This window comes from Colletotrichum gloeosporioides (assembly GCF_011800055.1).
Source record: "Colletotrichum gloeosporioides strain Lc1 chromosome Unknown consensus_27, whole genome shotgun sequence".
Classification (NCBI taxonomy): domain Eukaryota; kingdom Fungi; phylum Ascomycota; class Sordariomycetes; order Glomerellales; family Glomerellaceae; genus Colletotrichum; species Colletotrichum gloeosporioides.
Window position 1 is genome coordinate 1,078,202 of NW_025544672.1, and position 22,767 is coordinate 1,100,968.

The window sequence follows — 22,767 nt, forward strand, 5'->3', positions numbered from 1 at the left end:
TATTGAAAACTGTTGGATTGATGCCTGGGTTCATCTAATGCCTATGATATGTCCGTTCGGAATAGATACAACCGAAATGATGATATTACGCGACTTCAAAATATTGTGCCGCCGCCACTCTCCCCTCGATTATTACGCCTTTTTGGTAGCCGCTCCACATTGTGATTCCGCACCACGAATTATTGTAAACCCGGTCGGAGCGACGAAGGTACCGCATCGTCCGTTGTCGCACACGCCTTGTTGGGCACCAAGCCCGCATACCCGACCGTTCGCAGCGAGTTGTTGCGCTGATGGCTGATTTCGGTTTGCGTAGTCGGCGAACTCTTTGGGAAGTAACGTTAGAGGGAGTGCTTCGGCCTTCATTGGTGCTGCGTCTTGGTTAGCCTTTTGAAAAAGCAACACATGATTGGGCTCAGTGTGTTCATACCTGCAATAACGGCCTCCGCTGCAAGCGTGGCGACACAGGCAAGATAGGATAGACGCATGCCTTCGGTTTGAATTGAGGACTTTCACTCTGTGAAATTTGGCTATTGGGCGTGGCGGACTCTTGGACACGACGGTCTGAAGACAGTGTTTAGTGTCGCGGTCAACTTTCCAAAACGACAGCAAGTTACTCGCCCAAGTTTTGAAAGAACGCCATGAAATACAACAGCTAAGCAACCAACATTCTGGGGGAATCCGGGGATGTGGGCGACTAAAGAGGCTCGGTACTTGATACTCATTTTTTGTTCGGAACAGTCAAGCCGTGAGACGTTGACAACCGTGTGTCTCGGATCGATGTCACTTCTGAGCCGTCGATCATGCATCGTGTGAATACCTGGTCCTGGTCTATCATCCGACAAAAATTATGCGAGTTGAGACGAGGATACCCCAGGACAGGGGTCTAGCGAACGTGCCTGCGGAATTGGGTTCACGTCGGCATTCATGAAGGTAAGCGAGAGATAATAGTGCCATTGATATCGTAGACAGGCTATTTAAAGTAAAGAAAAGTTCCACGATCGAGCCGCATCTCCCGTCCAGAAGCAATTCGGCGTTGTACGACTTCACATCGGACTGTGTGGCCCCAATCGAGCCCGGATCGCGGCGACGTCATGTCTCAAACACCGTCCAAAGTCGTGGGTTTACTAGGAACGATTATTTGAAAAACCAAGGAACCTTCCTGCAATCTGGAACACTTGCATCGAACAGAGAGATTTTTATGTTATTCCACCGTTTGAAGCTTTGCGATATTTCCATCAGAGCGACGAGAGAGATTTATTTCAATCGTCCTGTGTCTCCCGTTCTTGATTACAACCGATTGCAACCCTCTTTGCCGCGCCTAAAATGCAACAGAAACTTTGCGAAATTTTAGTCGGCTAGTAGGGATCATAGGCGACATGGACGAAAACCTTGGGAACACGAAGCCATTGCATAGCAAGCCATCACTGGATAACGTCGTCTTCCGCTGAAGGAATTCCCAGACACGCACACTCAATGGACGCTGTGGCTGTGGCTTACAGCCACCGACGGACTCTGTGGCTGTTGCCTGCAGCCACCGTGCCGCACTAGGTTCGATGCGCTCGGGCCTTGGAAGCAGCGGCTCGCCAATTGAAATCACCCTTCGCTGCTTATCCTGTCTCCCAACTTGGTAAGAAACCATCGCAAAAATGCCTCTTCCCCCAGAGATCATCGACCAAGTAGGCACCAGCTCCCGGCTGAATGAAAATGAGAAGCTGCTAACTGCCATAGATCGTCGACCAATATGTTTCAGTAGCCAGAGTCCAGACCTTTCATGAGGTCCGTGACCTCGATGAGTGGGTTAACTTCACGGGCGGCCGGGACTCCACAGCGGTATTCTACGGTGGGGAGAACGAGCCGTACGAATCGACCTTCTTTCGTACGGATCTAGACCTTCAGGCCTTGTCAAATTTGCGCCTTGTATCCCGCCAGTGGAATCGCTCTGCTAACAGGCTCTTTCGGAGGCATCTTTGGTGGCACATTCGTCTTGATGACCCCGACCTGATCAAACGTATTGCAGCCTGTTGTGGCGATCAAAATGCTAGTCTGAGCAGTTGCGTGAGAAGTCTGAACCTTGAGGACATGCACGACTTGAATTCTTTCTCGCGACTCTACTCCTTTGATTGGCAAGAGTAAGGCGGCCATCCTCTCCATTAAGCTTGTTTAACCCGAGTTTGATACAGTCTTGTGGAGACAATAGCTGACCCGAGAGAATGTGTATAGGTTTGTAGGCCAAGATGTGGACCCAAACTACATTGTCCTAAACTCTAGCTATGTTGATTCTCCCAGCTCTTATGGCAAACGTGGATTGCGAGCAGACCCGCAGTTGCATTATGACAAAACGGATGAACATACCGTGATCCGCCGTCTTTTCGACTCACTCAATCGTGTCGAGCAATTCACCGCAAGCGTTATGGGCGCTTACAGTCGAGAGAACTTGCGGGCCAATTGCTATGATATGGAGGGAATGAACGAATTCGTCATGACCATTCAATATGGACTGAGAGCTACGGCACTCAATCACCTCACGGACCTCAGTCTGTTGATTCCCAGCACATGGTATGTTGGAGAAATTACAAACGCGCTATCTCAAGATGCCCGCAATCAACTGCGGAAACTCCGCTTAGTCATTGTCGATGAAACGGGGCCAGGTGGGAGCGACTGGCAGATGATATCCGATGGCGATGACTACAACGACGGAGACTTCACGGACATTGCTGGAACCGGTTATGCTCCAAGCAACATTCAAGTTGAGTATCCCAACAGAGAGCATCAGGATGCCCTTTGGGCATTCGTTGGATCCTGCCAAAGGCTTGAATCACTGGCCATCATCGCGTCACACTATCTTGAACTTGATCGACTCCGATGGAGCCCACAACCTGGATATAGGGGTTTGGTAGACCTCGCACTTCACCGTATCTGGACGAACGTACAGTCGATCTTGAAGCTCTTGGCAGTCGCACCCGCAAATGAAACCAAGCTGCCACCTGTAGCCCGGCGGATTTCTCTTGAGGACATCAAGGTGTACGGAGACGGTGGTAACTGGGACAAAGTCTTTGTCTTTCTGCGGACACAGTGCCCCGACCTGGAGCTTTTTCGCGCCTCCCAGTTGACTTACTTCACCAACCATGCGCGGCATCAACATAATAGCAGACCGTGGGAGAACTGGAATGATATCTGGACAGAGGATGATCAAGAAAATCATGACAGGCATCATTTACACATGGTGGATAGAAAGCTTAGTAACAGGGGTGGTAGTGAGGCATACTACAGTCACTATCCGGTCTCCACACTCGGTTCAGATTCTGAGTGGGGTGATGATTATGATACAGAGACGAGCTGGGAACCAGGCAACTGAATCCATACCTGAAGTTGAATGCAGTTGAAGAGCAAGTGGCGAAATAAAAGAAATAGCTCTGCCAGAAACAAATTACTTCCTGCCCAATGTCTCGCTTGTAACATGGTTTCTGCAGGACCATCGTTGGAAGCCCAGTAGAGATTGCGAATCACGAATACCAGACTTCAAATTAACGTAGAATTTTAAGTATTCGACAGAAACGAATTATCAAAAATGTGAAAGGGTTGTAAGTGGTGCCTTGCCCCGCAAGACACACCGTTTTTCGCGTTTGGGAAACTCCGTAACTCAATGTAGAAACGGTGCTCATTTTCGAAGAAAACGGGGGATTTTGCAGGTATGTGGTTCATTAATTCATGTGTCTTGCCGTTTCCGTAATCACCACCTTCGGACTGAGATCATCTGAGACACAACTGCCAGACCTAGCTACGGCCGTTGGGGATGGTACTACTGTCTTGGAAAAAAATGGAATCAAATGTCACATATTGCTCGTGACAGTATCTGGCGTTGGTATATCTTACTTAAAGAACGGTGTTTGAATGTCTAGCTAGCCTCCAAGCTATGAATGAACAGCGACGGAGGCACTTTGAGGCCATAATAGCCTGAACTTCATGCAATCGTCTGCTTGCGGATTCTCTTTCTAGCTGATCTCAAAACCCCGGGCACAATATTCGTTTGTCCGAGATAATGTCTCTCATTGTGATGTCATGGGTGCTCCCACCACCTCGGGAAAAACGGCATAGTACCACCTTCGGCGCGGTCCGAGTCGTTTGAGCGCAACAGCCGCTAGTCTCACTTCCCCGCTGCCAAGTTATCCTCGGGGTACTTGTGTGCGCCAGGAAAGCTCTCAGCAACACAGTTTAAAGCGGCCACAAGGTAAACCCATGCCCGACCTCCCCGCGCTTTGAGACGCATAGTAAGTTTTCCGATGTCTTAACCGCCCTTGGAAAGGTGTTGATTAGGATGACGCTTCCATGAGATTTACTGTCTCGCTTCCAGAACAAGTGCATCTTGTTCCCTCTTTAGCCTTTCTCTAGAGTCCCACCCGGACGTTTTCGAATACCGCTAATGGGCACGAATTGTAGTAGAGATAGGTTTCCGTGGCGTCATTATCATATAGCTAGACATAAGATCTCTGGAACCTGGCTGAAAGCTGTCTCAGCCGCGGTTTTGCCTACGTCCCGAGACGCATGAAAAGGCCGCACGATAGTACCCTATCTTTGCATTAGGAATGGATGGCACGGAGTGGGAGATTCTTGATACTCTTTTCGGTAAATTGCTGTTCCTTGGGCCTCTCAATGCTTACCTGCAGTAGATCTTGTCTCAGATCTGAAAGCTATGACCGGTAAAGACATGGATGAGACTATGAACAGTCCGCATACTATTTACGAAAGTACGTTACGTGATTCCATGCTCGTTCACAGTAAGTCCAATGGAGTTGGGGCATTTGATTCGGAATAGATTCCGAGCAAGCTGAACCTGTGGAATCATCTGTTTGGTTCACTTGTGTATCGCTTGTTGCGGTGGAAATCCATGGGCGATGGGTAGACGCAGTGCAACACTGATCGCAAATATAAAGTCAGAAGCCTTACCCAGAGCTGTAAAAGCATTGTGGCAACGAGATTGGAAGTTTCCATGACCATATCAGATATATCGACATATCCGCCATTTCTTCCTATCCATCAATTCCGCTGCCCATCATGTCCATCGGAGGCAGCATCCATGAGAGGGTGAAGCGGAATGAGGAAATAACCCGTGGTGACCTGCGGAAGGCCCGCAGCGACCCTTCTTTTCAAATCGACGATGCCCCGGATGGTTACAGCGCACTTGCCTGGGCAGTCATGTTGGGCAACCTCACCAACATCCGGCGCCTTATCGGCAGCAAGGCGGACCCCAGAGCACGATACAAAGACCAGTCTCTCCTTCATATGGCCGTCACTGCTAAGGAGAATGCCTTTGAAGTTGTCAAGATCATTCTCAAGGACGAGTCCGTTGACAGAAACGCGCGAGAGGGGCGTAGACCCAACGACACCCCGCTCATGACGGCACTCCGAAACCAGGCAGACCCTCGGATCATTGATGCTTTGAAGAAAGCGGGAGCTTCGGAAACTGTCAAGAACAGCAACGGAGAAACGGCCAAAGACATTGCCAACGGCCTCATTAGCCCTTCGATCGGCGCGCCTCTTGAGGATCCGGAGAACCAGGGCTCAATCGGACCTGCGCTGGCCAAATTCATCATCTCCGCGGTCCTTTTGCTGTTCGCATACTGCAAGCCCTGGAAGACCCTCAAGGATGCTCTTGCTGCAGCCTTCAAGCAGATCAACAATGAAATTGGTAGAACCAATCCTGGGGACAAGCCTCAGGTGAGCGCATATGCACCTTCCAGCTTGCTCTGACGAATGGACTAACGTTTGTTGAAGAAGCCACAGTTGCCAAGCTCCTACCAGGACTGTGTAGACTCAATCAGGAAGATCATCAAAGATATGGGTCTCGACGACACATACCCACCGGACCATCCGTTGATCGATGACATTGCGGACGAAGCATGGGAGAGACAAAAAGATGCCGGCACGAAGACCGAGGATCCGGGCGAGTTCAACGAGAAGCTGCGCTGTGCCTTGTACCAGCCGATTCTTTACTGCGGTAGGCTTTCTTGACGTAAGAGGTAACCTGATGAGTATTCGCTGATGAAGATGTTGCGAACAGATGACAGTGGATCCATGGAGGGAAATCGATGGACCGCCCAGACCGATCTTGTTGACGACATTGGCGTGCTCATGAACTCGTTTGCGCCTGAGAACATGGGTGTGCACATTCGCTTCCTGAACAGGAATGATGGGGGTCTCGACAATGTCCGGGGCAGCGATATCCGCGCCAAGTTCAACTTCAAGCCCAGTGGATCCACCAAGCTCGGCACAGGTCTCAACGAAAAGATCCTCAAGCCGTTTGTATACGATGTCCTCGACAAGGAGGAGGACTTTAAGCGACCACCTCTCATTATCACTATCACGGACGGCGAACCGAACGAAGAAGACCAGAACACCTTTGCGAATGGAATTTCTACCTGCAGCCAGAAATGCTCTGCTGCATATTATTCCCCCGACTGTGAGTCGAGTCCTATTTGGGTTATTGCATGACAGGTTACTGACATACTTGCTAGTTGTCAGATTTCTCGTCAACCAGGTTGGAGATGACGCCAAGGCTGCGCTGTTCCTCGACGGCCTTCAGAACATCAGCAAGGAGAAGAAATACAAGGACCTTCTTCACGTTACCTCTGGTTAGTTTTCCCTCTGGGTTCTCATGTTGAAAATGCACTAAGAAGTATCAGATAAACTTGATCAGAAGTACTACGAGCTTCGAAAGAACAAGAGGGAGCTTAACCTCTGGGTACGTAGAGCTGACTTCTCGCATCCACCTGCAGACCGGATGATCTCTTTGACGTGGACGTTTGGACTAATCCTTTGTACACTTACAGCTTTTCGAGACAATCTTGCCTCCTCGGCCTTGAGTATCGCAGACTTGTACTACGATACACGTCGCAAATCTGGCAGAGTCAAGAAAGCAGAGGATATGTGGTCAGGAAATGAGCCACCATTTGTATTGGTCACTTAGGTAGTCTGGAATACAAATCGTCAAATCGATGTAACATTCAGTGTCAATGATAGCGAGTGAAACCTTACCGGTGCATCACCTCATTCTCATCAATTAGGTAGTCAGAAGCTAGTCGAACTTCCAATTAAATTGAAAGAAGTTTCCATCCGACATTAGATGGTAGTTTCGCATGTATATGGCCCATTTCTATTCTATTTGAGACCTCTACAGTTGCGGAGTAGGTCCTGTAGCAATGCCCTGGCGATTGAAGTATATTTTCTGTCCCGTCCGTAGACTCTCTTGCAGGCCCGCAGCTATCCGCAAAGACGTAACGGCTGATCTTAGCGGGATAGGCATGTCCTTCCCGTCAAGAACTGCGTCCACAAATGCGTTTGCCTCCACCACAAAAGCCGAGATGTACCTGTCATACCATGAAGGCGTCGGCTCGACTTTGACAAATCCATCACTCGCAGCGATCTCCACACGATTCTTCCTTGGGGTCGCGTTGACCGTCAACTTGCCCTCGGTGCCAAATATCTCTGTGACATTGTCGTATCCGACGGCAGAACTCCTTGAATGGTAAAAATGGGCGATCTTCCCATCCCAATACTCGCACAGCCCAATGGCGTTGTCGGCATCTCCAGTCTTTTTGAGACCTGGGAAGATGTCGGCTGTACCGATAGCTGACACAGACTTCGGCACTGAGTCCTCGCCAAGGAACATCAGCGACAAGTCGATGTCGTGAATTGCAGTGTCGTAGTAGATGCCGCCGGAGTTGGCAAGATACTGAATGAAGAACGGACTCTGGTCCCCTTTCTCAATGCCATGGGATCTGAAGACGAATGGCCTTCCGATTGTTCCTTCCTTGATCTTGGAAAGGGCATCCTGATAACTGTCGTCGAAGCGACGGGAGAATGCAACCATTACTTTTGTTTCGGGCTTGGATTCAACAAGCCGACACAAGTCCTCAAGCTTCATCGGAATTAGCATTTGTGGTTCATCTGATGCAGACGGTGAAAGATTTACCTCTGGGACAGAGTTGCAGATTGGCTTTTCGCACAGAACATGGATGCCTTTCTTAAATGCCGCAATGGTCTGGGGCATGTGAAGCGCTGTGATAGATGAAATGATTACAGCCTCGAGTCCAGGGGTCTCAATCATTTCTTCGAAAGTGCTGTACACCTTCACTCCGTGAGGCTCGAGATTGACAGCAGCCCAATCGAGATCAGCTTTTGCAGGGGAGCAAGCGCAGAGAAGCTTAGCTCGTGGGACTAGTCGCAAAAGGTTCATGGCATGACGTTGACCCATGCGACCAATGCCAACGACTCCGACGTTGAGGATCTTGTGTTGGGAGGCCATCGTCGGAGCTCGTTTTTTTTGAGAGTTAGATGAGGGTGGTCAGCTTCTGGTGCAGCAAGTCGTTTAATGAATGACGTGTGCGTGAGAATGCTGAATCGATGAAAGAGCAAAGCTGTCGACGCCTCGCTTAAAGAGTGCACGAGAAGTCTTTTATGACCACGACCAAAGTCCCGTTGGGTGTCTGCAATAACCCGCGGGATTCATTACTATTTCAGACGAATGCAGGGAGAACCGGCGAAAATGCTCCCATTTTGTAATACCTCGATTGTCGAATCGCCGACCGTCATTGCGGGGGACATTCCGAACACCGACGTCAGCAGGGCCGGGGCGGCCACCTCAGTCTACGGAGACTATATAAGATGGGTCTTCGGTCATTGAATTCCGTGGAACTGGCTGAGTCCTCATCCGCCGAATTATTCTGGATTATTTGAACAAGGTGCATTTCTCTCTCACGCGACCTCGTACTAGTACAGTCTGACGTTCTTCGTCTTAGCCAATCACATCACAATGTCGGAATTACCAGCGATTCGTTGGGGAATTGTTGGTGAGATCTTCCCCCGTCCCCGCATGGCGCCAAGCTTGCGTTGTTTGACAGACTAGCTAAAAGGTCACAGCGACGGGGATGATCTCGTCATGGTTTGTGGAGGATCTTTTGATCTCCCGACCAGATGCGAAGGTCAAGCATATTGTGCAAGCAATTGGCAGCTCCTCTGTCGAGAAGGGAAATGACTTTGCGAAGCAGTATTGCCCCTCAAGTAACCCCACTATCTACGGGTCTTACAACGAAGTCTACGCGGATCCGAACGTGGATATTCTCTACATCGGAACCCCACATGCCTTTCACAAACAAAACTGCCTGGATGCGATTGCGGCGGGAAAGCCCGTCCTTTGCGAGAAGGCCTTCACCTTGAATGCCCGAGATGCGAAGGAAGTGTTCGCCTTTGCCAAAGAGAAGGGCGTTTATGTTGCTGAAGCAATGTGGCTCCGCCACCGTCCGCTTGTTCAGGATCTGCAGCGTATGTTGCATAAGGAGAAGATCATTGGCGATGTGTTTAGGGTGTACTCCGAGTTCGGCTTGGAGATGGACATCCCCAATCTACCAGACGGATCCAGATACAAGCAACCTCGTCTCGGTGCTGGCTCACTGCTTGATCTTGGAATTTACACCTTGACCTGGGCTATTCTTGGTTTGGATGCAGGAACCCCAGCCACTTCAGAGACGCCCAAGATTCTCGCCGCTCAAACACATTGGGGCGAGGTTGAAGTGACGACCAGCGTGATCCTTCAGTACCCGTCAACAGGAAGGCAAGGCGTGATCACATCCACAACAATGGCAACAGGCAATCCGGATGTCATAGCCAGAATCCAGGGAACCAATGGCACTGTTGAAGTCCATGGAACGGTTCCTTCCGATCCTGAGTCTTTCACTGTCTACGAAAAGTTCTGGAGGGACCAGAATGCAGGCATCGTGAAGAGAGATATTGCAAAGACGCACGACTACAAGCCAGTTGGACGTGGCTACTATTGGGAAGCCGATAACGCTGCGTTGGACGTTTTATCCGGAAAGCTTGAAAGTTCGGTCATGCCTTGGTCAGAGACCATACGTGTTATGGAAATCATGGACGAGATTAGGCGACAGGGAGGAACGATTTATCCCCAAGACTCTGAGCAATGATAGATCGTCATATCATCATGTTTAGAAGTAGACGTTGCCGAATAGAGATTGTATATAGTTCAACTTCGTTCTATGATTTCTACCCGCACTCAAGAATTAGTGCCTTAAATTTCCTCCTTTCAGTCTTTCTGCAAGAGGCAGGTATAACAAGCGATGTGAGTTGATACAGCGCCTCGATGCGAACTGGAGCTTACCCTGAAGCACTAATCCAACATCTCCAGCGCAAACTCCTTCACCAATAGACTTCCACCCAAATTCTTCTTGGCCCAATTGAAGACGCCAAAACGGTAACCCATGAAGAAGTACCACTCAGGGTTGAGAGCATACTCTGGCCCAAGCGGTTCAAAGTTTTGCCCATCAACGCTGTACCAGAAAGAAGCATATCGCGGAATGTTGCTTGAGTCTCCCAAAACTGAGGGCGTAATGTCGGCTTTGATCCGTAGCCACAGGTCTGCACCTTCGATCACAGGACCCTCTGCCTTGACGTAGCCATTGGAGGTGGTCAACCAATCTTGCTCTGAATCCATGCTGATGCCATCAACATAGACAAGTTGCGCCACCCCATCGGTCTTGTGGATCCCGATGTACGCGCTATCTTGTCGCAGTGCCGTGACACCAGCTTGGTCCCCGTCAATCATTCCAGAAATGTCAAGGCGAAAGGTTCCTTGGCTCTTCGGCCCGAGAATTCGTTGCGTGAGGGTGTTTGAGGCTCCGTACAGCCCCTCACAAACCGTCGCTGTGTTCAGAACCAGTCCATCAGGGCTCAAGCTCCATGCGTCGTTATCTGGATTATGATTCCACTCCCAACGAGGTCCCAGTATGTCTCCCTCAAACTTGTCCACATAGGCACCGCTTCCTTCGACGGTCTTTGTAGTCTGAATAGGTGCAGGGTAGTTGACACCCCAGCCACCATCTGCATCTGTCACTACTTGCGGCCAGCCCTCGGCATCCCATTCGATGGGGGCAAGAACTGGTATGCTACCACCTGGATACACATCGATGAATGCCATGTAAAGCCAGTCACCGTTCTCTGTGGAGATCAGACCTCCTTGGTGGGGAGCACCGGCTCCTTCGACGGGGGCTTTCATTTGAGCAATGACCTCCTTGATCTCGTAGGGACCCCATGGACCGGATGTCGACTTGAGCACATGTTGTTCATCTCCTGGCTTGGTAATCCAGATGTAATAGTTGCCATCAATATGGTAAAAACGCGATCCTTCGATGTACCTGTGAGCATCCTCGGTGTAGACCACCTGCAGAAATTGTCAGCCAGTTTGTTAAAGATCAGCAATTCGAATTAGTGACCGCGTACCTCGCTTCGAACTTCCGAAAATCCATCGGGAGACAACTGAGCAACATGGATGTCTACCGCTCCATACGCGATGTACATGGTGTCATCGGTGTCTATCAGCAGCCCCAGATCATAGTAGCAAGTGGGGATCGGTTCGTGATGTGTCCAAGGTCCTTCTGGGCTCGATGCAGTGAAGATGTGAGTCTTGCCCTCTCCCTGTATGCAGCCGTACCAGTAGAAAACACCGTTGCTCTGGCGATACCCAAGGGAGGATGCCCAGACTCCCTTGACGTAAGCTGCGTGATCAGTTCCGTTGAGAGAGAATTGGGATCCTGGGAGCTCGGGAACAGAATGAGATACGAACTCCCAGTTGACCAAGTCGTAGGATCTCAGCAAGGGTGCGCCAGGAGAGTAGTGCATCGTCGAGGCGCTATATTAGTATGTGTCGTTGACTCGGAAAACTTCCGGGTCGGCAAGATCTGCCCATAGGATTGGATTCGTAAACGTGTTATCCTGTCTCATGACCAAAGCGAGCCCAATGCGGCCGAAGCCTAACATTGCGAGAAAGAAGATGATGGAAGCTCTGAACTGCATGCTGAAAGCGGTGGAGTTTTAGATTGCTGATGATGTGTGGTTAATAATCCTCTGAGAATGACCGGCCGGCTGTCCTTTTTATACTTGGCTGAGCTGCTGTGATATTTCCCATTGAAATCGCAGTGGCCGAGTTGACACTCGACGAGAAGTCCATCTCATGACAATCTGTCGCACCCCAAGCGAAGCCCTCTGGCTGAAGCAAATTTCGACCAATTAGGCAAAAACTAACGTGGAGTCCTATGTGTTGTATCCATAGACAGCGCCAGGTACTGTAAGTGCACCTACTTAGGTGCCTGGGTAAACTGGATTGCCAAGAGTTAGAAACGCTCCCCTCTCATTTGTCCGGATGCTGACCATGACGATGCATTGGGTGATCTTCCTCATTGGCGACAATTGCAAAGTTGGAGCTCATGGCTCGATTCCCTCTGCGAGCCTCACGGGACTGGCCGCAAAATTCAAGAAGAGCGTCACAGAGCCTTCTCCGTTCACGGGTAAATCTGGAGATGTCGAAATGAGCATATCAGACCCTGGTCGATCTTGTCTTCCCCGCACTCCTGGATCTGAAAAGAAGGCATCCTGCGGGATACGATCAATCGGGGTGGAATTGAGCGAGATACGGTTACGCGGGATTGGTGCGGCACAGCGCCAACCACCGGTCACCTTTTGTAATTACTTGCCGCCAATGCACCTTTCTCTTCTCAATACCGACGCCAGGAGTGAATGCCATTCCCAACATTTGTTGAGAATGTTGTTTCTCGCGGGATATATTTCCGCCTGAAGTTTTCATTTTAGCCGGAATCAAACGGCAGAAGCTTCCCATACAACACCAGGATGTGGATGATGATCACGACGTAGGGAGTCCTGACCGTCCAAGAAGGCATATGTCAATATTAAAGTACTTAAAGCATGATACGGCCCCTATGCAGCAGCAGGAACTGACTGTATAAGATCCTAGAAACTACGTTGAGTTCGACCGGCTTTCCATCATGATTCTCCCTGTTCTCAAGTACCTGCTCACAGGTTGGCTCGTTTGCAATGGGATCTCCTCCGCACAAGCAGAAAACTCGACGTTCTACAACCCTGTCTTGCCTGGTTGGCATTCTGATCCCTCCTGTGTGCAGGTCGATGGAATATTCTACTGCATTACTTCCAGCTTCATCACTTTCCCGGGCCTTCCAATCTACGCATCGAAGGACTTGACGAACTGGAAGCTAATCAGCCACGCGTGGAACCGAGAAGCGCAAATGCCCGGTACAAGTCAACAGACAAAAGGTATGTCTCGCTGTGATATGTCGCTACATTGTTTCTCAATCAGGTATATTGACATTGGCGTATTTCAAGGCCAACAAGAAGGGTTCTATGCGGCTACTATCAGGCACCGCGATGGACAGTTTTGGGTCATATGTGAATACCTTGGCTTGCCTGACGTGATGTTGGGGACAATCTTCAAGACAAATGATCTGTACGACAACGCGGCCTGGGAGAATCCCATCACATTTTCGACGCCGGCCGGAGATCTAGATCTTTTCTGGGACGACGACGGCAAGCTATACATCCCAGGTGGAGGCCAAGGCACTGTGCTTCTTGATGTCGACCTTGAAAGTGGCACAGTCTTGAACAACACTTTCCTTTGGTCGGGAACCGGAGGTGTATGGCCAGAAGGTCCGCATATCTACCGCAAAGACGGATTCTACTACTTGTCAATGGCTGAAGGGGGGACCGAGACTGGTCACTATCAAGTGATGGCGAGATCTGCTAATCTTACTGGTCCATATACACCATGCCCCAACAATCCAGTGCTCTCGAACAAGGGTACAGATGAGTACTTCCAGGTATGTGGAAGTGGGAACCTTCGCGAATCTTTGCCTGACTGAGAAACATAAGACCGTTGGCCACGCAGACCTGTTTCAAGACACCAATGATAATTGGTGGGGTGTCGCGTTGTCCACGCGTTCAGGGCCAGAGTGGTCCATCTATCCCATGGGACGAGAAACGGTCCTGTTTCCAGTGACTTGGGAGCAGGGTGAATGGCCAATTTTGGAGCCAGTCAGAGGCAAGATGTCGGGCTGGCAGATGCCCCCATCTAGCCGCGACCTCCCTGGCGAAGGCCCGTTCAACTCTGATCCCGACATATATCACTTCACGACATTGAACGAGATACCGCGAAACCTGATTCATTGGAGGGTCCCACTGCAAGGGGCATTTGAGATTGTTGACTCGAAAGGCATGCATATAGTGCCTAGCCGAGGAAACCTCACGGGCGACAACGCCGAGCTCGATGGCCGATCTGGACTCTCCTTTATCGGCCGACCACAAACAGATTCTTTGTTCAACTTCAACGTGACGCTGAATGTATCCCTCTCTGAATCTGATATAGAGGCAGGAATCACTCTGTTCCTTACGCAGTATAATCACGCCGATGTCGCCATCGTGGCACAACCCAAGGCCGACGGCGCCGAAGGCACTGATCGCCTGTTGCGTTTCAGGGCTACAGGAAACGATGCCCCTGAAGAACGCCTCGAGAAGATTCCCGAAACATGGGATGAAAATCTTATTCAATTCGAGATTTCTACGCCAAATGCAACGCACTATACCTTCGCCGCATGCTCAGCTGCAGAGCCCGAAAACAAGATCATGATGGCTACCATGTCAGCGAAGCTGGTCAGCGGTCAAAGTGGCCCATTCACAGGGACTCTTCTTGGCGTCTATGCAACCTGCAATGGAGCTGGAACGGGACTAGAATGCCCTTCAGGAGGTGACATCTACGTGACAGAGTGGATGTATACAGGAAAGGGCCAGTACTACACTGCCGGTGACCTCAGACCTTAGCGTTGGGTGTTTAGTTGTTAGGCGTGGAAACAGCACAACATAACATCTGAGTTTCCTAGGCACGTTATACCGAGATACTGCAATATCTTAAGGTAGATGTCACCATCAGCGTGTACGACTGGGCAATTCGCTTTGTCATGTTGAAGAGAAGACCGACTTCGTGTGACGACAGTGCCCCAGCGTTACTCCGGCACGCTAGGCTGAGATGAGACTGGCTTGGGATTTAATTCCATCGCAGATTTCATTCGTTCAAAAAAGACTGTGATATCAGCTCTGGCTTGTTCAAACGAGCTCGTTCCTCGTTCACCACAACGTAGCTGGACGCCTGGTCGGGGACAATTACCCACTCGACCCCTGCACAAGTCGCAGCTAACGGAGACGATGTGGGGATCTGATTCGCAGCTGACAGGAAGGAATGGAGCAATCCACCAGAAACGGTTAGTCCAGCATTGAATGGCCGAATCAAAAGTTAGAGAAATGCGAGGAATCGGGGGCTTCTCTCGCCTCTCTGTACCGAAGTACTTGGCTCTTCAATACTGTTGATAACACAGACAAGTCCAAAGTTCTCAACCCTGAAAACAGCTGACCTACCCGCTGACCAGAAGATAGCGGGTTGAACAGTTTCTCCAGGACCATTCCCCCACCATTCCAACATGAAACGCATCTATCTCTCGCGTTGCTCCGGCAGCTGCTGCAAACCATTTGAATCATTTCATCATTAGTCTCTTCGGATCCATCGATTCCATCAAAGCCTGATCATTATGTCTCTGCAACCCCCTTCTGTCCCGCCATCTATCGACGGCAAGTTCCTCTTTGTCAATGATGACCTCCTCGCCCCTGCTGAAGTCGGAATCCTCGAGCCCTCCTTTCCCGATGAACCCGTCGAAGTCCTTCGCGATCGATACCATACCAGAGGCTACCTCCTTGTCAAGGGTCTCCTGCCTCGACAAGACGTCCTGGCCGCCCGAGAATCATACTTTGCATCGCTATCTCCAAGCGGTATCTTGAAGCCAGGCACGACACCCAAGGAAGGCATCTTCGATCCGAAAGGGAACCCCTCGAACTACCCTGGGATCGGTGCTGGAGCCAAGCGGACCACGGCCACTGCCCCTGGGAGTCAGGACAAACGCGGGATGTTCATGAATGCTGCACTAAAAGCCCACACCGACGAGTGGTACTGTGGCTCAACTGATGGCGGGGTCCCTGGGTTCTGCAACCATCCTGACCTCAAGGCCTTCGTTGCTCATTTTACGGGTTGGGGCGATAACACCCTTCCTGTTAAAAGAACCTTGCTGAGGAACAACACTCCTGGAAACAAGGCTATCGGCGTACACTATGATCAGTCATTTATGCGCTACGGTGAGCCTACTGCAGTGACAGCGTGGGTGCCCATTGGTGATGTCAGCCTGGAGGGTGGTGGTCTGATCTATCTCGAAGATGGTATGTTGCCTTCTTCATCATCACGGCGAAGCTTCAGTACGACTTCAAGTAACACTATAAATCTCTAGGGGAGGCACTTGGTGCCGAGATAGAACAAGACTTCGAACGAAAGGCAAAGGCTGCAGGGATGAACGATGAAGAGGTACGGCACGCATATAATGCAAACATGATGAGCACTGGGTGGTTGTGCAACGGTGCTGCAGACTTCGGTCGCAAGTATGGCAAAAAATGGCTTGTTACAGAGTACGAGGCCGGCGACGTTGTCTTTCATACACCTCATATGGTATGCACCTCCGCCCTATCTGCCGCAGTCCATGCACCAACTGATTGACGTTTTTTCTCTTGAGATTCATGCATCGACTATCAACTATGATCCAAAAGGTAGGATCAGACTTGGAACCGATCTACGCTTTGTGGACTGGTCTCGGCCGTGGGATAAGGTGAGACAATCATCCACCAAGTTGCTAGTTTCGCTTGTCATACTAACCAACATTGTCCAGCGATGGAACGAATACTATCGTATTGACGATGGGCTCTAGGCTGCAAGACCATGATGAACATGCAAGGAATGCCCTGTATTATTTTGCTCTGTAAACTTGCAACCATCTTATCGATTACTTCGCCTTTCTCTTCGTACATTCATTGAGATTTTCTGTTCTTTGAAGGCTTTGGTTGCTATTCAGAATTTCTTGCGACATTGATGGAGGTTATGTCAGGTTCAGCGACAAGAAATACTTCACCTAGCATGTCACGCTCTTTCCTCACACCCCCAGACTACAAGCGAAGAGGCTTTCTTAAGTTTGTCAGGTTCCAACCGTTGATATGTCAGCAAATTACAATCTTTTAACATTCAATGACCCACTGATGCTGGTGGTTCCAAAACATCTCATTTTCGTGGGGGGGAGGTCCTTTATCGGCGTCGGCCGAATTGACAATAAGCTCCGAATATTGCGCAATACTGTCAAATGGCCTGATAAGCAGCACTCATTGGCCTGCGATATGAGAGCATAAAATGCCGCGCAAGCCGCTTTCGATTTCATCACATGGTGGATGAACTTGATGATTGTTGTCGTAAACCTCTAAGCGACTAATTTAATCATTTCCATCACGGCTGTGGTCTCAAATTCCTGCTCATCGTGAACCATCATTATCATGGGAAGCATTCCTCCTCTCAAGGTCGCCATTATTGGCGGTGGACCAGGCGGCTTAGGCGCTGCAATCGAGTTTGGAAAACTCAATTACGTTGATTGGACTCTTTACGAGAAGAAGCCTGAGATAAGTGAGACTGGTGGTGGTATCAGTCTACAGCGCCATACTTGGCGATTGCTGTCGTTGATCGGGGCTGCCAAGAATGTAGACCCAAACGACTTCTTTAGGGCTGAGGATGGAATCAGCGGACAAACAAGGTACCAAGCCCGAAAGGTGATGCGCCGCGTAACTATTAGCTGACCGTCACCAGGAACGGAAGAACAGGCAAACTTTTGGAGCAGAGCAGTCACTCAGCAGACGTGCCTCTGCAACAACGTAGCTGCAGGCTGGTCCGGGCCAAACTTCAAGCAGCACTCCTCCAAGAGGTCGACAAGTCTCGGATCAGGGTGTCAAAGAAGTTGACCAATATCGAGAAATTGCAAAATGGGAAAATTCGGATTGATTTCGCCGATGGCTTCACCGATGAAGTGGATTTGCTTGTCGGCGCAGATGGCATCAGATCTGTAAGTTCAACTATCCAGCAAAGTATCATCCTCCACCAGTCTGCTAATGGCAAAAAAGTTTGTGCGCTCGTTTGCATTTCCCGACCATAAGATCAAGTATAACGGACAATCCGCTTACCGAACCATCATCTCTAAATCTGCCGCCCTCAACATCGAGGGTATTCCGAGATCACCCGTTTTCTGGCAGAATGTTGGCGGCAAATACGTCTTCACCTGCCCCCTGGGTGGAGACGATTTTGAAGTAACTGCTCGCATCCGCCGACCTACTGAGGGCCAGGAGCACGTCAGCTGGGGTCGACCTTTTGACTTCTCAAGCATCGCCTCCGAGTATGATGAGTTCTGCGAGCCAGTTCGCAAGGTCATTCAGCTCGCAGCACAGGGAAAGACGGAAGAGTTTGCGCTGTTCTCGGGTGCGCGACTCGAAACCGTGATTTCGCACGACGCCATCGCCCTTATCGGAGATGCGTCCCATCCGCTGTCCGGAGCTTTTGGCGCAGGAGCGGGCTTCGCTCTGGAGGATGTGTGGGCTCTTACTCGAAGCTTGGATTTTGCGCGCACAAACGGAGAAGGTCTGGCGGTAGCTCTGAAGCTATATGACCAGATTAGGTCGCCGCATTATCGAGATCTATACGGGGTTCTAGACAATTTTGCGACAGTCAACTCGAAGCTATTGGCCGAACAACTTCCTGCTGATGATGAAATCGAGGAAAGAGTTAGAAGGGCCAGCGAGAAGAAAGCTACTTGGATGTACCATTACGAGGTAGACAAGGCAGTGGAGAAGTTTTTCGGGGGCCAAGAACAGTCTGTCCAGCCGCCAGCGCTGCTCTGATGGCGAAGCCGTGCCCGAAACAGCACGGTTTATGGTCCCGCACGTGAATATATGGAGGAGCGGTATTGAATGGAACTTTGAGAATTAAGGTGATAATCATACAATAAATGTTACCAAAAGGGACTGTACAAGGAAAATTCTTCCCCAATTGCGTCAAGCGACTTCATCTTCCATCATCGTCGCGAGCTCTCGACATGGTCCGATGATACCTCCACCTTCTCAGTCGATGTGACATTCTTCTCATCGAACTCTACGTCCTTCGAGGGGGCTGTCACAATCTCGTCTCCGAACTTGGCTGCAACCTCCTCAAGAGACAGGAATCGAGTCTCTGGCAGGAAGAAAAAGTAAATGGTCCCCGCGAAGAGGTTACAGGCAATGAAGACAAAGTAAAACTTCCACGAGATCTCGTCGAACGCGATGGATGCTGCGTATGAAAGCCAAATCGCCGTGATCGACTGCGTGAAGACAGAGAAACCGACACCAACGCCACGGAGATCAAGAGGGAAGATCTCTGCAACCAGTACCCAGTTGACGCTGTTGAAGAAGAAGGAGTAGGCAAAGGCGAAGAGAAAGATGAATGCAACTCCAGCCCGAGAGCCTGCCGGGTTCGAGCCCTCTGGGAACCGCTCCGAGAGCGCCGTCAATACTGCGAGCAGTACGACCAGACAGTAGCTGCCAGAGATAACCGTGACGCGCCGGGTCCAGTGATCGGCGACGAAGAAGACGTTGATGATCTGGCCAACAACGGCCATGAAACCGTACAGAGCTCCAATGAGGAGCACAGTCTGTCCTTCGTAGCCGAGAGAGTTGTACATAATGGACTGGTAGTTCTGGATGATGTTGGAACCGGAGAGCTTCATCATGTTGACTGTGAGGCAGGCAAGGAGAGTGCGACGGATGTATTTGCGGGTGAATAGGTTCAGGAAGTTGGTCATGGCGTTCTTCTTCTTTTCGGACTCCAGCTGGATTTGACTGCACATTTCGGCGAACTCTCTTTCGATGACCTCAGAGCCGCGGTGCTTGTGAAGGGTATACATGACTTGTTTGGCTTCGTCATATCGCTCTTTGGAGGCCACTGTGAGATGCATAATTAGTCGAAATATTCCGGATTTACATCGAAGAATACGTACACCATCGCGGGGAGTAAGGGAGGAAAATGGTCATGACGGCAAGGCAAAGGGCTGGTGGAATCTGGGTAGCCAGTGGCACGCGCCATTGAAGGTCGCCGACAGCGAATGACCCGGCGTACCCAACCCATCCTGCAGCAAAGAAGCCCAAAGTATTCATCAGGCCTTTCAAGCCCACGAGGAATCCGCGGTTCTCGGGGAGACTGAGCTCAGCCAAATAAACGGGAGCTGTGGGGTAGACCATGCCGGTCGAGAAACCAGAAAAGGCACGGCCGACGATCATCATGGCTGGGTTCACAGCGGCAGTCTGAAGAATGGCCCCGATGACGCTGGCAGTTGCCCCCAGGAGAAGGGTCCACCGGCGAGAGATCCTGTCCATGGTGTAGGCTGAGCCACCACTGCCAAAGGCGTATCCGGCATAGTATCCGGATACGATGCCAGCCCTTACAGAAGCATTGTCCAGCGAGGATCCATACATGTACAGCTTAAATGTCTTTTGGGCAATGGTCGATGCGATGATACCGGTATCGATGCCGTACACGAAGCTGCGATGTCATGTCGAGTCAGTAATTTGGTTCAATATTATGTCGACGTCAAGTTGCAGATAATTCTACGAACCCTGCGAGACTGATAGCTAGACCTATCAGGATCGATCTAGTCGAGTTGCCGCGATGGCCCGCTGTACGTTTCGTCATTGTGTAAGTGTGAGTCTAAGGCGTGATGCTTTATGTTCCACTGAAGGACATTCAAGAATAAGAGACGATGTTGAGAGCAGTGAGGATGCCAACCCTGACTGGAATACTTCAAGCCTTCATAGAATCTAACTCAAGATCAGGGTGCATTTACTAAAACTTATAGCTCCCAACATTCCAGCGTATCAACTTGCGAAACCGTTGGGCCCTTCGGCAATGTCTCCGTGCAAGTCGGGTTGGACGTGGCTCATCCTGATGTCCACTTCCCCGCACAAAAGAAGGATGAACTCCACCCCCGCATTCGCTCCAAGATTCCCCCGTGAAATCAACTTGCCGAAACCCCGTGGGTGGCTTCTTGCATGGGTTGAGGGCCCTGAGTGGTATGAGCTTCGGGGCCCAGCGGATCCATATTGAGGAGAATCGTCTGACGGCCAGGTTTGTGGTCAGCCAGGAGATTCCTTTCAGGTTTAGTTCATCCGAGGAGATCGTGGATTAGAGCCTCCGAAGCTTGTAGCTCCTGATGATACATGGAGACGCATGAACCCCAGCAGCGAACCCAGACTCATGTCGGTACGAGGAAGTGGTGTACACTGCCGCGTAAATCCCGGTTGGCAGACGCCCCACGAGTAGTCCGGAGATATAGATGCGGATAAGCTATCATATGAAAGGCTGTGAGAAACAGTGCTTGCATAGCCAGATTCATGGGATCATTGATTGTACGCCATACAGCGTGTCACATGTAGAGATCTTGACGTCGTATCGGGAGCAGATGAACAACTGTTTCGGAGGAGGAGTCATAAGTATGGACACCAGCTTGTCATACACAGAGATCATTAAGGGGTCTACTTTCCAACACTCAGTATTTTCAGATCTCAACGTCCGTCAACAGAAGGATAGCATAATTCAAGTATGACTCTTCATTTCATTATGGAGAATCACTCACGTTGAGAACATTCTGAATATAAACAGCTAGTTACATGACCTCATCCTGTGCTACCACTTGGGTATCTTCGCGGAGAAATCCGGCTGGAACTTCTGCATATATGTAGTATCATCTCGCTTCCGCAAACCGCAGTCGAGATACTGCTGATGAAGCTTAGCCAGCCTCTCCCTATCAAGCTCGATCCCCAGACCAGGCGCTGTTGGCACATTAACACCACCATCGGACCAAGTCAACGCGCCGTCAATCACAACATCCTCATCGCGCGGCTTCCAGGGCCAGTGTGTATCACAGGCGTAGTCGAGGTTGGGCGTGGCCGAGGCCAGATGGGTCATCGCCGCAAGCGAGATACCCAAGTGGCTGTTGGAGTGCATCGAGAGACGCATGCCCCAGGTCGCACAGATTGCCGCCAGGGTCTGGGACTTGCGCAGGCCGCCCCAGAAGTGGTGATCTGAGAGAATGACCTGTACCGCGTTTTGGAGGATAGAAGGTGGGAGATGTGAAAACGCCACAACGGCCATGTTGGTGGCCAGCGGCATCGAGGCCTCTTTGGCTACAGCAGCCATACCCTCGATCTCGGGGGCAGGGTCTTCCAAGTACTCAACGATGCCGTCGAGCTCTTTGGCAACCCACTTGGAGGTTTCAACAGTCCAGGCGGCATTCGGGTCCAACCTCAGGGGCACCCCGGGGAACGCTGCATGCAGGGCCTTGACTGCCTCGACCTCCTGGGCAGGCGGGTATACACCGCCCTTGAGTTTGATGGCCTTGAATCCGAATTCGTCAATGATTTTCTTCGCCTGCCGCACGAGGCCTTCCGGGTCTAGCGCGGCGCCGTACTCATCGTCTGCGTCTCCAGGATGCCCCGCCCATTTGTAGAACAGGTACGCAGAGTACTGGACATTGTCTCTGACTCGGCCGCCCAGCAGTTCGCTGACAGGCACACCTGAAAACTTGCCCTGGATGTCGAGGCAAGCGACCTCAAATGGGGAAAAGACCTTGTCGGCAACGGAGGCGGTTGTCACCATGCCTGCCATGCCGTCGCCGCCAGTGGTGGTGTCGCCTTTTAGTGAGTCGACGCATATTTGGTAGATGGCATTCGTGTCGTAGATTGTGAGATTCTTGGCCTTGATCTGATCTGCAGCCGCCTGCAAGCGACCAAGGTGCGTTGAGTCGCCGTAGGACTCACCCAGCCCGTAAACTTGGTCATTCGTGACTATCTCAATGATGCTGCGCAGGGCAAATGGTTCATGCACGCCAACGCTGTTAAGCAATGGCATGTCATGAAATGCCACCGGGGTGATGATGACATCTCGGATAATGCCGCGAGGAGACATGC

The 22,767-nt window shown here is 50.6% G+C and overlaps 11 protein-coding genes across 11 annotated transcripts; 6 read left to right on the forward strand and 5 right to left on the reverse strand.

Annotated features, from left to right (window-relative positions):
• Nucleotides 1-132: 132 nt before the first annotated feature.
• Nucleotides 133-485, reverse strand: GCG54_00007689 (uncharacterized protein; the record flags this gene model as incomplete). Its single annotated transcript, XM_045407667.1, has 2 exons — nt 133-374; nt 428-485. 2 exons carry the CDS (start codon nt 483-485, stop codon nt 133-135), a joined length of 300 nt encoding a protein of 99 aa, XP_045267112.1.
• A 1,161-nt stretch (nt 486-1,646) lies between these two features.
• GCG54_00007690 (uncharacterized protein) lies at nt 1,647-3,355 on the forward strand (the record flags this gene model as incomplete). Its single annotated transcript, XM_045407668.1, has 3 exons — nt 1,647-1,676; nt 1,729-2,129; nt 2,221-3,355. The coding sequence occupies 3 exons, from the start codon at nt 1,647-1,649 to the stop codon at nt 3,353-3,355; spliced, it is 1,566 nt and encodes a 521-aa protein (XP_045267113.1).
• Nucleotides 3,356-5,052: 1,697 nt separating this feature from the next.
• GCG54_00007691 (uncharacterized protein) lies at nt 5,053-6,782 on the forward strand (the record flags this gene model as incomplete). The annotated part of the gene is made up of 6 exons (XM_045407669.1): nt 5,053-5,715; nt 5,782-5,995; nt 6,059-6,457; nt 6,513-6,629; nt 6,681-6,739; nt 6,774-6,782. 6 exons carry the CDS (start codon nt 5,053-5,055, stop codon nt 6,780-6,782), a joined length of 1,461 nt encoding a protein of 486 aa, XP_045267114.1.
• Nucleotides 6,783-7,168: 386 nt separating this feature from the next.
• GCG54_00007692 (Inositol 2-dehydrogenase) lies at nt 7,169-8,302 on the reverse strand (the record flags this gene model as incomplete). The annotated part of the gene is made up of 2 exons (XM_045407670.1): nt 7,169-7,915; nt 7,970-8,302. 2 exons carry the CDS (start codon nt 8,300-8,302, stop codon nt 7,169-7,171), a joined length of 1,080 nt encoding a protein of 359 aa, XP_045267115.1.
• Nucleotides 8,303-8,809: 507 nt separating this feature from the next.
• Nucleotides 8,810-9,977, forward strand: GCG54_00007693 (D-xylose 1-dehydrogenase (NADP(+)); the record flags this gene model as incomplete). The annotated part of the gene is made up of 2 exons (XM_045407671.1): nt 8,810-8,846; nt 8,917-9,977. The coding sequence occupies 2 exons, from the start codon at nt 8,810-8,812 to the stop codon at nt 9,975-9,977; spliced, it is 1,098 nt and encodes a 365-aa protein (XP_045267116.1).
• A 203-nt stretch (nt 9,978-10,180) lies between these two features.
• Nucleotides 10,181-11,688, reverse strand: GCG54_00007694 (Non-reducing end alpha-L-arabinofuranosidase BoGH43B; the record flags this gene model as incomplete). The annotated part of the gene is made up of 2 exons (XM_045407672.1): nt 10,181-11,230; nt 11,290-11,688. 2 exons carry the CDS (start codon nt 11,686-11,688, stop codon nt 10,181-10,183), a joined length of 1,449 nt encoding a protein of 482 aa, XP_045267117.1.
• A 1,160-nt stretch (nt 11,689-12,848) lies between these two features.
• Nucleotides 12,849-14,691, forward strand: GCG54_00007695 (Non-reducing end alpha-L-arabinofuranosidase BoGH43A; the record flags this gene model as incomplete). Its single annotated transcript, XM_045407673.1, has 3 exons — nt 12,849-13,134; nt 13,204-13,694; nt 13,747-14,691. 3 exons carry the CDS (start codon nt 12,849-12,851, stop codon nt 14,689-14,691), a joined length of 1,722 nt encoding a protein of 573 aa, XP_045267118.1.
• Nucleotides 14,692-15,452: 761 nt separating this feature from the next.
• GCG54_00007696 (uncharacterized protein) lies at nt 15,453-16,670 on the forward strand (the record flags this gene model as incomplete). Its single annotated transcript, XM_045407674.1, has 4 exons — nt 15,453-16,131; nt 16,200-16,414; nt 16,443-16,571; nt 16,632-16,670. 4 exons carry the CDS (start codon nt 15,453-15,455, stop codon nt 16,668-16,670), a joined length of 1,062 nt encoding a protein of 353 aa, XP_045267119.1.
• A 613-nt stretch (nt 16,671-17,283) lies between these two features.
• Nucleotides 17,284-18,672, forward strand: GCG54_00007697 (2-heptyl-3-hydroxy-4(1H)-quinolone synthase; the record flags this gene model as incomplete). The annotated part of the gene is made up of 3 exons (XM_045407675.1): nt 17,284-17,537; nt 17,591-17,843; nt 17,902-18,672. The coding sequence occupies 3 exons, from the start codon at nt 17,284-17,286 to the stop codon at nt 18,670-18,672; spliced, it is 1,278 nt and encodes a 425-aa protein (XP_045267120.1).
• A 173-nt stretch (nt 18,673-18,845) lies between these two features.
• Nucleotides 18,846-20,494, reverse strand: GCG54_00007698 (High-affinity glucose transporter; the record flags this gene model as incomplete). The annotated part of the gene is made up of 3 exons (XM_045407676.1): nt 18,846-19,747; nt 19,803-20,344; nt 20,418-20,494. 3 exons carry the CDS (start codon nt 20,492-20,494, stop codon nt 18,846-18,848), a joined length of 1,521 nt encoding a protein of 506 aa, XP_045267121.1.
• A 990-nt stretch (nt 20,495-21,484) lies between these two features.
• Nucleotides 21,485-22,765, reverse strand: GCG54_00007699 (putative glucarate dehydratase; the record flags this gene model as incomplete). Its single annotated transcript, XM_045407677.1, has 1 exon — nt 21,485-22,765. One exon carries the CDS (start codon nt 22,763-22,765, stop codon nt 21,485-21,487), a length of 1,281 nt encoding a protein of 426 aa, XP_045267122.1.
• Between the last annotated feature and the right edge of the window lie 2 nt (nt 22,766-22,767).